Raw genomic sequence first — 12,506 nt, 5'->3', positions numbered from 1 at the left:
TCTTCTTCTTCTTCTTCTTCTGCTGCTGCTGCTGCTGCTTTATCTTCTTCTTCTTCTTCTTCTTCTTCTTCACGTGGCCATTCTGAAAGTGAATTCTTCCTCCCTTTTAATCTGATATATGAATTGAGTGCTGTATGAACTGGATTCCATTTCCTGCTCAACCTATAAATACAATTAGGAACTAGATGATGAAATACCATGCTCTCTGGCCTCGAGGCACTCACATTCTAGAGAAATCGGAACTCAGCTAACCTCTCTTACAGCCACAAGAACTTGGAGGAGTGTAGTGGAGACGAGAAATGAGAGCATTCTCTAAAGAAGTTGGGTTTTGAATTGGGTCATGACATAGGAAGTTCTTTAGTCCAGCCCTCAATTACAACTTCACACTTCTACCTACCTCAGTGTCAGGCAGGTTCACAGTATAAGAGGCACATGGGCCCAGGGGTCTCCCAAGCAACCAGCAGAGTCCCACCTCAGCCCTTTCTGTCTCCAATAGAGTTGAGCAGTGTGAGTGGGATTTCAGTGGACACATATGGGGAGAATGGCTTCCCACCAATGGGGGCAGTAAAGGCAAAGGGCAGGGAAGATTCATGGAGAGTTCAGCCCAAAACTTTCAGACTTTTATGAAGGCAGTTGTTGTTGTGAGCTGCTTGCACGTTGACTCCAACATGTGGTGACCTCACGTACATCTGAACAAGATGCTCCTTGGTTCTCATCATTTGTTGTAGGTTGGACTATTGTGACCCACAGGAACTTCACTGGCTGATTTCTCAGAAGCGGACTGTTCGACTCATCTTCCTAGTCTGTCTTAGTCTGGAAACTACACCTGACCAGCATCATAGCAATAGGCAAGCCTCCACTGACAGACACGGGGTGGCTTCACATGAGGTGTCTTGGCCAGGAATTGAACTTGATGTTAGGTGCCGTCAAGTCAGTTCTGACTCATAGTGGCCCTATATACAACAGTGTAGTACTGGGCAGTATATACAACAGAAGGAAACACTGCCTGCACCAACTTCCCAGTTGCTCTTGTGTCTGAGCCCATTGTTGTAGCCACTGTGTCAACCCATCCCCTTGAGTGCCTTCCTCTTTTTTGCTGCCCCTCTACTCTACCAAGCAGGATGTCCTTCTCCAGGGACTGGTCTCCCTTGATAATGTCCACAGTATGTGAGACAGTTGTTGTTAGCAGCTTTCAAGTTGGTTCCAACGTAGGATGACATCATGTACATAAGGAAGAAAATGCTGGGTATAACATCATTTACCTCTGAGGAGCATTCTGGCTGTACTTCTTTGAAGACAGATCTTTTTGTTCTTTTGGCACTATTTGGCACTCTGTGGCACTCTTAATACTCTTCGCCAACAACATGATTCAAATGTATCGATTTTCCTTCAGTCTTCCTGATTCAGTGACCAACTCTCACGTGCATTTAAGGGGCACCTTTAGTCCTTGAAGGAACACCCTTGCTTTCAACACGCCAAAGGGGGCTCGTGAAACAAGTTTACCCAATGCAATGCATCGTCTCCTGTATGGAACGTGAGAATGCCACTACTGCTCCCACGTGAAGGCAGCAGGAATCATGAAATGCGTTTATGCACTGGGAGATAGATATCCAAAGAGAAAATGGATTGCCTTTATACCCTTTTCTCCATTTTATGTAACCCTTGGGTAGCAGAGTGTTAAACTGAACCCTGAGCCCTGGCGTTGAGTAGACACAGTTCTGAAACTTGACTCCTCCCCTGGGCCAGCCCGTGTGAGCCAGGAAGGCATTTGGACCTCAAAGAGCCTCTGTGACTTCATCTCTGAAGTAGGGGGAGGTGAAGAGTCATCTCATAAAAATGCATAGGTTACATGAGATGCTATGCACCCACTGAGTGTGATTCTTTTCGTAACTGTCTTACCAAACTACGCTAAAGATCTAATTGTCCACCTTGTACTTGACTCACAGAGATAAGAACTGCCCTGCGATATGGAATGCCTTCAAAGCTGCATTCCTCTTCAAGGACCAGTGCAACATTACAGAAGAAGACTACCAACCCTTGCAGTACTTGGCCAATCAAACCTTACCTTGCAACAAGGTCAGTGGGTCAAACGTTGTGGTCTTTGGTGCCATCGAGGTGGCCCCGAAGCACAGCGGTGGAATGAGCGATGGTGGACATGAGTCAGAGGGAAGAGGTTACAGGACCCAAGGTTGATGGAGGAGGAGAAAAAGCCCAGTCCTTAGATTGTGGGTGTGGCCAGGTAGGGCTATTGCTTGTGGGGCCATCTGGGACCAGGTTTCAGGGCTTGTGGATAAGGGTTGTAAGAGAGACATGGGGACACAGAAAGAGAACTGAGCAAATATCATGCAAGACAAAACTAAGACCGAACACAACACAAACCAACAAAAATGCTCTGATTTTATCTAAGTACTAGCCTTGTTTCTGGTCTTTGATCCTAATGTTGTCAGGCACCATGGAGTGGGTTCCGACCTCTCTGAAGAACGAATGGGTTCATGGAGCAGAATCTGGTTCTGAAATGTGTCCTCTCTGAGAAAAGTCCTTGCTCTGATTGTGTGCATGCGTGGGGGGCGGGCTGGGGGATGGCAAGGGAGCTGTGGTGCTTTTGAAGAATCAAAGGACACTTCTTGCCAAAGAGGTTGCTGTTCGGACTCTCATAGTGAGCCTATGTTCAGGGAAACACTGGCCCAGCGCAGGCCTCTCTTCCAGAGTATAGCATGTAGAGAATGTTGCCCAAACTATCTTGCAGGCTCCCGAATGCCTTCACCAGATCTGGTCTGATTCCAGAGTTATCATGAGACTTGATCAGTGGCTTTCAGACTTTTCTGACAGCAGCCAGAATCTTAAGACCATTTTAAATCGTGACTTGGGAGATCTACATTGCCTCTTTCCCTTTTCTTTTACATTTACACACACACACACACACACACACACACACACACACACCCTCCAATAAAATGGAAAAAACTTTCTCAGGGTGGAGCGTTCGTAGGATGCATTCTTCCCGTTGAACACAGCTTACAAGGACAGCGCTATGGGAAAAACTCCAGTGTAGGAGTGGTTTTCTCATTTCAAAAGAGGTCAAATGTCGATTGATGACAAACCTTGTCCTGGACGTCCGTCAACTTCCGGAACAGACAAAATTGTTGACAAAATCTGTGCACCTGTGTTTGAAGACCGACGATGGGCCATTGAAGGGATGGGGAAGTTATCTGGCCAATCTTGGAGCTCCGCTCAGTGAATTTTAACAGAAGAATTGGGAAGGAGAAGGATCCATGCTTTGGGGGAAAAAACAGCTCCAAAGCGACCCAGACATTTTCCCCCCAAGATCATTACTGGTGATGAGACACCATGCTATTCTTAAGACCCTGAAAGCAAACATCAATCAAGCCAGTGAAAGATGCTATTGTCACCTCACACCCCAAAATCTCATCAACTGAAATCAAAGATCAAGACGAGACTCATTTGTTTTTTTGATGTGAGGGGGATCGTGCATTTGGAGTTCCTTCCACCAGTCAGACTGTTAATCAAGCTTTCTACTTAGAGGTTCTGAAAAGATTGCATAACAGTGCGCCACAAAGAAAGGCCTGATGTGGCAGATGGGGGACTGGTTTTGTCACCACGATAATGCACCTGATCATGCAGTCTGGTACTTACACAATTTCATGTCAACTTGATAAAACAATAAGGGGTAGAGTCCAGCCTATCCATCAGGTCACAGCTTAATGGTGGCTTCTTGTGCACATGGCCTTCTCATGAGGATTCTGGGAACTCCCTCTGTCTTGATTCTGCCATCAGAAGAGGTGAGCCACTCTCTCTCTCTCTCTGCTTCACATTCCTGTTGACAAGCCACATGGAGCCATGCTGATGGCAGCCAGAGCCCTGGGGATGCTTTCACTGCCACTGGACCCACAGGACTTTCCACTCACAGGCCTTTGATCTTCCTGCATTTGGCATCATTGCATGTGCTGCATGAATCTGAAGAGGAATTTATAGCCTAGTATTGGACAGATGGGCTAATGTCAGACTTATGGACTTGATCTGGATTGGCTGGGATGTTTTCTCAATAAAGTTCTCTCTTACACATATATGAATGTCCCTGGATTTGTTTCTCTAGTTAACCCAGCCTACTGCATGCATCCAACTCAGTGTGCTAATTTTGGACAAAAAACAGACTCTTGCCCTAGACACCTGACTCACTTGACCTCACTCTGCGACTTCTTTTTGTTTCTGTGAATGAAGAAGAACATGAAAGGACAGCGATTTGAAGATGTAGAAGAGGTGAAGGAAAAAACAAGGAAGGTGCTGTCAGCCATCCAAACAGATGAGTTTGAAAAACATTTCCAAGAATGGAATCACAGATTTGCCAAATATATTAAGTTTAATGGAGAGTATTTTGAAGGTGATAAGGTTGTTCTGTAAAAATATATATTTTTAAATACCTACCTTGGAAAAAATTATGGTTTTTTTTGAGGGGGTACTCCTTATACTACACACATCCATACACTTTTTCTTTTTGTTTTACCTTCACACTAGTGCACACACTCCCTCTTTCCCTCTTTTTTTTCTCTCCCATTCTCTTTTACACAAACCCACACTTTACACACACACAGACTCTCTCTCTCTTTCTTTCTTCCTTTCTCTTTTATACACACTTCACACACACATATATACATACTCTCTATTGTTTTACATGCCCCCACAGAACACACACACACAAACACACACACACTCCACACATAGGTACATACTCCCTTTCTATTGTTTTACATCTCCCTCACAGAACACACACACATACACACACACACCACACACATACACATACTCTTATTGTTTTACACTACCTCAAAGAACACACACATACACACAGACAGCAGTGATGCAGAAAACACTCCTCTCCCTCACTATATATGGTTTACTTTATTTTTTCAGTTTCCTTTTGTTTACAGAAATGAAGATTTATTTTTTGCCAACAAAACGGATTTCAAAAATAGCTTGTGTTTACTCTTTCTTAGTTCCTCTATTGGAGCAAGGCGTATACCCTGGTCCACCAGTACACAAAGGTCCAGCAGGAAATGTTCACCCTGGAGGACACACTGCTGGGCTACATGGCTGATGGACTCGACTGGTGTGGAGATCCGGGCACTTCTGGTGAGACTCTGGGCCCCCTGGGACAGCCCAGGACCTGCTGGTACAGGAATCCAGAGCTCTGTTACCAGCTCTGGAAGCTCAGTGTGGGCAGGGATGCTAGCACCCACTTGGAGACCAGGCATGCTCTTGACAAACCAAACCAAACCAACCAAACACTGAAGGGGCTGCTGTTGAGTTGAGGCTCATGGTGAGCCCATTGGGGTCTGAGTGGAGCTGTGATCCAGTGCGGTTTTTTTCTTTAATCATTTTATTGGCAACTCTTACAACTCTTATCACAATCCATACATATCATCCGTTGTGTCAAGCACATTTGTGCATTTGTTGGCATCATCATTTGCAAAACATTTACTTTCTGCTTGAGCCCTTGGTATTGGCTCCTCTCTCCGGTGAGTTTTCAATGGCTGCTTTTTCAAAAGTTGAATGCTGGGCCTTTCTACCAAGAACCTGTGGGTGGACTTGTACTTTTCAGATGAGCTTATTAAGTCCTGGAACTACTGCAGTGGATTCCACTGACAACTCCAAACCCCAAGCCATACCCTGTACCATCGAGGTGACCTCAATTCATAGTGGCCCTAAGTGTGTGTGTGTGTGTGTGTGTGTGTGTGTGTGTGTGTGTGTGGCTGGTGGATTTGGACCTTGGTGCTTGCAGTTTACAGTGTCGCAGACCAAGGTGGCATTCCCAGGTGCAATTCCTGTGCTTTTGAAAAGCTGCAGTGGCCCATTCCCTCCTTGTGTCCAAGTGCTCATGAAGCCTGCTTCTGGTTCCTGCTAGTTTGGTTTCTATGAGGGTGCCAATCAGGACCACAGAATTTTGGGAAACAATGAGGCCTCATTGCACTGAGACCATATCTCTACTCACCCACACCCACACCCCTTCCCCATTTAATCTTTTTGTCCTGTGAACCAAACCTCAGACCATTGCCACACAGACTGGTGTTTTACTTGATTACAGGTCTGTCTTCCCCAGTAGATCACACGTTCTCTGAGAACCTCTTTACCCCCAGGATGTAATACTCAGCAAGTGTTGTGTGTTCAGAAAAGCAAGCTGGGGAGAAGGAAGATGGAAACTGGGCATGCATGCTTGACTGGACCTCACTGATGTCTTAGCCTAGCTTGATGGGGGTGAGGGTGGGAAGGGCATCTGAACCTAACAGTAAGGGCCAAAGGAGCCCTGGTGCTATAGTGGTTACATGTTGGGCTGCAAACCACAGGTTCAGCAGTTCAAAACCACCAGCTGCTCTGCAGGTAAAAGATGAGACTTTCTAGTCCAGTAAAGAGTTACGGTGTGGGGAAACCTGATGGGGCAGTTCTTCCCTGTCCTGCAGGGTTGCTATGGGTTGGAATGGACTCTGGGGCAGTGAGTGGTGGCTGCTGTTGGTGTAAGGGAGGGAGGGAGAGAAGAAAGAGAGAACATTGGCAGCAAGCAGAGAATTTTCCCCTAGACAGGGGCTGCAGCATGTTGAACATTATAACTGCTAACCTCAAGGTTGGTAAGATCAAATCCACCAGTCACTCCTCAGCCAAAAGGCGGAGCTGCCTGCTCCTGTTGAGATTCACCATATCAGAAACCCAATCTTGGGTCACTATGAATTGGAATCGACTCGAAGGCCATGGGTATGGAATTGGGTCTGTCTCTGTCAGGCGAACGCTCTGTGCTTCCCAGAGTGATGACTCAGGACTGGCCACCGTGCCCCTGTCGGGGATGCAGACGTCAAGGCGAGGGCTTGGCAGGGATGCACAGGCACTTAGTTAAATTGGTTTTGAGATGTTCCCACTCTGTCCTCCTCCATCTTGGCAGTGAAGTCCGTGGAAACTGGTTCTTCTGGGATGGCCCGGGCACAGAAGAGCAGAGCTTTCTTGTCCACTTCCGCTGTTTTCAATCAGCTCTGTCTTTCAGAAATGAACCACAAGTCGTGCCCACACTGGAGAAAAGACTGTGGCAACAACCCCAAGTCCGTCTTCTGGAAGATGGCTTCCAAGTGGGTAAGTGCCAAGCAGGAACATTCTAGAATTTTGGAGGCCAAGGAGTGGAAGCGGTCGTCCAGTCCAGTAGCTGGTTCTTCACATTTTGGGGGTCACGGGTCCTTATAGGAATGAAGGATTAGGATCCTTTCCTGAGGAAAATGCTCGTAAGCACGTGGCAGACGATTTTCACAGCCAGTGTTCTAATGCTCCTCAAGCATGCAGCCCTGACTCTGGCCGATGAGAAGCCACCCGCTTGGTTTCCCCTCCCACACAGGTACTGGCTAGTCACAGACACCTGGGAAAGTTTCGTATGCTACAGTGACAGGCCACTTGTTTTGTGCCAGGCGTAGTACTCGGCTCTCTATTTAGATTCATATCCTTCATCCTTGCAAGCCCCCTATGGGCCAGGGACCGTGGTGATCACACTGGCTTTATGGGTGATGAAAGTGGAGCTGCAGGTGGATGAACAATTGACTCGCTGTGCAAATTGGTCAAGGATTTCATGCTACTTGGATCCTCAGCCAACACCCATGGAAGCTTCAGTCAAGAAATCAGATGACATAGAGTGTCAGGCAAATAAAATGGCTGCAAGAGACCCCTGGAAAGTGTCTGAAAGCAAAGAGTGCCCCTTGAGAATCACAATGTGCTTGCACAAAACAGCCAAGGTATTTTCAATCACCTCCCATGCACGTGAAAGCCGAGCGATGACTCAGGAAGATGAGAGATGAACGGATGCATGTGACTCCTGGTGACTATTGACTGTACCAGAGGACAGAGAAGATCTGCATGGGAGGAAGTACGCTGGGATGCTCCTTTCAGGTGGGGATGGTGAGAAATCGTCTCACATGCTTTGAACATCAGCTCCAGGGGAGAGCAGTCCGTGGAGAAGAACGTTGTGTTTGGTAAAGTAGAGGGTTCAGTGGAAAAGAAGAAGGTCCCCAATGAGATGGGTTGACACAGTGGCCACAGCAATGTGTTTAAGCATAGCAAGGGTTCAGAGGATGGTACAGGTCTGGGCAGTGTTTTGTTCCATTGTATATGGGGTCGCCATGAAAGGGACTACCCAACGCCTAAGAACACCGATGATGCCGCATTTCTCTTTGGTCTTTGCAAGTAAAGCTTCTATGATTATTCGTGATAATGCAGGGCTGCTGCAAAGCTTGTAAAGGCGAGTCGCATCAATAGAAGTGATGCAAATGGTTAAGGGCTGGGTTATTAGCCAAAAGCCTGACGGTGTGAAGCCACCGTAGTTGCCTCCGGAGAAAGGACTGGTGACGACTTCTTTGAAAACCCCATGGAGCACAGTTCTGCTGTGAAATGCAGGGGGTCACCGTGGTTTGGAATCGACTCAACACCACCATTTATGCATGTTTTTAAGGAGCTCAAGGGGAGCAGTATGAGCCCACCAACTGCTCCACCAGAAAGACATGAGGCTGTCTCCTCCTGTAAAGATTTACAGACCCAGAACGCATAGGGAGTTCTTCTCTGACCTGTAGGGAAGTTGGTTTGGTTTTTGGTACTCCGACCTGGGTGCTAGAAGTACCATGATGGAGGTGATGAAAGCTCTGGCCCTCGGATGCTCTTGGGGACTTGCACCTTATCTTTGTCAAAGGCACATGGCAAACTAGACCCTTTTGCTTGTTGCGATAGAGGCAGCTCTGCCTGGTTTCAATCCCCACTTCACCATCTGACTTCCAGTGGGAGGCAAACTGATCCAACCTGGACTGGATCTGGCCTCTCTCAGGAGGTATGCGCCTCAGCTCTGTGCTTGGAGCCCAGCGTGGGGTCAGCATTTGTGACTCGCCATGACAGTTGGACCAATGCCCTGAGCTCCTCCTCCTTCAGTGGGAAGACCCTGGGTTCCCCCAACTCATTGTTGGACATCTTACGGTGGTTTCTGAGCTCCTGAAAACTGAAGGCTAGACTCCTAGGTGAGGATGCCCAAGTCCCCAAGAGCTCACTCACTTTTCCAGGCTCAGCCTTGCTGGTGTTTCCCCAAAGCAGCCTTGTTCTCTCACTACATTCAGCTTTTCCACCACTGCTGCTTTGTCTGGTGAGCCCCATGGTTTGAACCCTCAACCTTGAGGTGCATAGTCAAGGACCAACTGTTTGTTTTACTTAGAGGTTATCTCCCTCCAAGTGTGTTATTAGTCTGTACCCAGCAAACCTTCTGGCTGAGGGTTTGCAGCCTGGCAAAAGGAAATTGCTTACTCAGTAACACTCATCCATGCATTCAATTCCCTTTCACTTTGTGCCTGCTGGGGCTTGCATGCTAGCTAATCTCTCAGCGTCCTGTTTCCCCAACCTCTGACCCACCCGTCCTGCTCCTACTAATGCGGGTGCTATAGCACAAGGAAGCGACTCCACCTTCCTCTTCTAGCCACGCTCCTCTCACACATCTGAGCATTTGACTTCTGGACCACGGCACCTCAGAAGGTCCTTGAACAATGAATGACACTGAGCCTCATAGTTCAAGCTACTCGTGTATCAGGGGCAAGTGCTTCAAGATGCTGATGGCATACACCCTCTTTCCCATGGCTTGAAATGAGTGACAAACTCCTGGCTGGACCTCAGAGGATAGGGCCTCTCTCATCAGGGAATGCTAACAGCTGTTTTAGAGGGGACTGCTTGGGCCTGGTGATGCATTGTGCATGCTGAGGAATGGTGGGTTTTTGTTTTTTTTTTAAAGTTTGCAGATGCTGCCTGTGGTGTGGTGCATGTGATGCTCAATGGGTCCCTCGGTAAACCAGCCTTTCAACAAACCAGGTACTCATTTATTTGTATGTTAAGTGGAAGGGTTCTTATATCTTCCCAATTGGGTGTTCCATCCTGAGTTAGAGCAGGTTGACTAGAGAAACTAATTCATTGACACTCATCTGTGTGCAAGACAGAGCTTGATATCAAAGAGTAATTGTATATTCAGAAAACATTCCAGCCCAGTCCAGATCAAGTCCATAAGTCCAATATTAGCCCATATGTTCAATACTAGTCCATACATCCCTCTTCAGACTTACGCAACAAATGCAATGATGCTGAATGCAGGAAGATCACAGTTCTGGGGGTGGAAAGCCCTGTGGGTCCAGTGGCAGTGAAAACATCTCCAGCACTCTGGCTGCCCTCAGTGCGGCTCCATGTGGCTTGTTAACAGGAAAGTGAAGCAAAGACAGAGTGTGTCCCACCTCCTGGGAGAAAGAGAGGAAGTTCCCAGAATCCTCATGAGAAGGCCACATCACCAGTCTGTGACCTGATTGACAGGCTAGATTCTACCCCTTCACTCTGAATATCAAGTTGACACAAGATTATGTAACGACCACCCATCCCTTGACAGATATGCTTTGTAGGTTTCCATTCAGTCCTGACAATCTAGCCTTAAAGAAAGGTGAAGTCTCTGTTTTCTCTGAGAGTTATCTGTCTCCATCAGTGATTTTGTCTGGCCCCTCCTTTACCGCAGTCTGAGAATGGTCCCCCTGCTCACTGTCCTGTGTCCTGTTGGCACTCTGGGTGTTTTCTCAGTTCCCTATGCCATTATCACCACCAGCCCAGTCCTTGGCTTTGTTCATGCTGCCTAGTCCCCACCCCCCAACCACCACCTCCTATAACCCACCGGTCCTCTCCCTTTCAAATAACTAGTCCTCACCATCCTTGATGGTCTGGACATTTCTCACCCCGTGAAAGACAGACAGGGCTTTCTCCTCCGATGAAAAGCTACAGCCTCAGAAACTCACAGAGGCATCGCCTCCATAGCAGTCAGTTTATTATTGTTTTTCATGAGTTTGGATTCCAAGTGAGCAGTAAGCCTATGATTACAAACAGAAGGAACTTTACTGGGCTGTGGACCGAGATGAAACGATCTCTAATGAGATCATTGTTCTTTCCAGCAATCTCTTTGCTAACTCTACCAGTAACCGACTGTAGTGGTTAACAGCAGGGACTTCAGAGACCATATGTGCTATCTCTGTGATCTTGTGAGCCCTGAACAAAGGTTAGCACTCAGCTACTGCCCTCTAAGGATCCCTTGCTGGTAGCAAAATGTACTACGCACTGCTCAGCTAACTTCAAAGCCAGTAGTTTGAACCCACCAGCTGTTCCATGGGAGAAAGATGAGACTGCTTTGAAGATTTAAAGTCTTGGAAATGCAGGGGGATAGTTTTACCCTCTCCTGTAGGATGACCATGAATTGGAATCAACTCAATGGGAGTGAGTTTTTGGTTTTGCTCTACAGGAGAAAAACACGGAGAACGGTTCCTGCGAGGACTGTAGCCTAGGAAGCTCCACGAGGCCCTTCTCCTCTGTCCATTGGTGTCACCATGAACTGAAACTCAACTTCATGGCATTTACCAACATATCACATGTGGCCTTAGGAGTCCCTGGTGGTAAAGATGGTTAAATGCTCAGCTACTGACAAGAGGCATCAAAAAGGAGGAGACCCTCCGCGAGAGGGCGAGATGTGTTTTCAACAATGGGCCCAGCACAGGAACACTTGTAAGGATGAGTGTTTTGCTCTGCTCTGTACAAGGTTGCTATAGGTTATAACTGGCTCCAATGCACCTAAGAACAAGAACAGCAGCAACTCACCAGCAGGTCTGTAGTTTGAATCCACCTTGAGAAATCATGAGCAAAGCCAGGCCATCTCTTTCTGAGCAGTCTCAGCACAGTCCACTCTGCAAAGCAGTGGGTCTCTATCAGCTGGAACTGACTCAGAGGCAGATAGGCTGGATTTTTGGTTCTGTTTCCTTAATCTAAGGAGCCCTGGTGGTGTTAATGGATTAGGTATGTGTTAGGCTGCCAACTACAATGGGTTATGCATTGGGATACTAATTACAAGGTCAGCAGTTTATAACCACCAGCTGCCCCAGGGGAGAAAGTTGAGGCTTTCTACTCCCATAAAAAGTTACAGCCTTGGAAAACCACACAGTCAGTTCTACAGAGTCACTGTGATTTAGACTCAATGACAGTGGCAGTGAGGGAGCTGTTCCAGTGGAGAAAGATGAGGCTTTCTACTACCAAAGAGAGCTACAGTCTCATAAACCCATCACGGATGTTCTACCCTGTTCTGTAGAGTTGCTGGCATTGACTCAATGACAGTGAACTTGTTTGCTTTCTTTTGTTTGGGGTTTGATCCTAGGCCCTTAGGTAGTTCCCTTATGACACATGTGGTTGAGAAGACGGTGGGGGGAGGAGAAGGACTGAGATAACATGTGAACAGTGTGCATGACAACATAGGGTCTGGCTGCTCAATGGCCCTCAGCGGCTGTGATCTCACTTCATCCTCACTTTGGAGCCCAGTCACACCCAGGTCTTCCTCTTCCGACTCCTTCCACCCTACCAGTTGTTTTGTTTTGTTTTATTTTTAAATCATTTTATTGGGGGCTCATACAGCTCTTACCACAATC

General features: G+C 47.2%; 1 protein-coding gene across 1 annotated transcript in view; it reads left to right on the top strand.

Moving 5' to 3' along the window:
- The window catches only part of CD38 (CD38 molecule), a gene marked incomplete at its 5' end in the record, with an annotated part of 53,230 nt that overhangs the window by 29,065 nt on the left and 11,659 nt on the right, over positions 1-12,506 (top strand). Inside the window, 4 exons of the mRNA XM_004707841.2 lie at positions 1,947-2,076; positions 5,013-5,148; positions 7,046-7,131; positions 9,803-9,879. Of these exons, the coding sequence (XP_004707898.2) occupies positions 1,947-2,076; positions 5,013-5,148; positions 7,046-7,131; positions 9,803-9,879 (429 nt within the window). The remainder of the gene's footprint in view (positions 1-1,946; positions 2,077-5,012; positions 5,149-7,045; positions 7,132-9,802; positions 9,880-12,506) is intronic.

Source organism: Echinops telfairi, unplaced genomic scaffold (genome assembly GCF_000313985.2).
Source record: "Echinops telfairi isolate 266 unplaced genomic scaffold, ASM31398v2 ScPeMD7_7468;HRSCAF=8506_1, whole genome shotgun sequence".
Classification (NCBI taxonomy): Eukaryota; Metazoa; Chordata; class Mammalia; order Afrosoricida; family Tenrecidae; genus Echinops; species Echinops telfairi.
The sequence above is the reverse complement of the archived record's forward strand: the minus strand, read 5'-3'. Positions and strand labels throughout refer to the sequence as shown.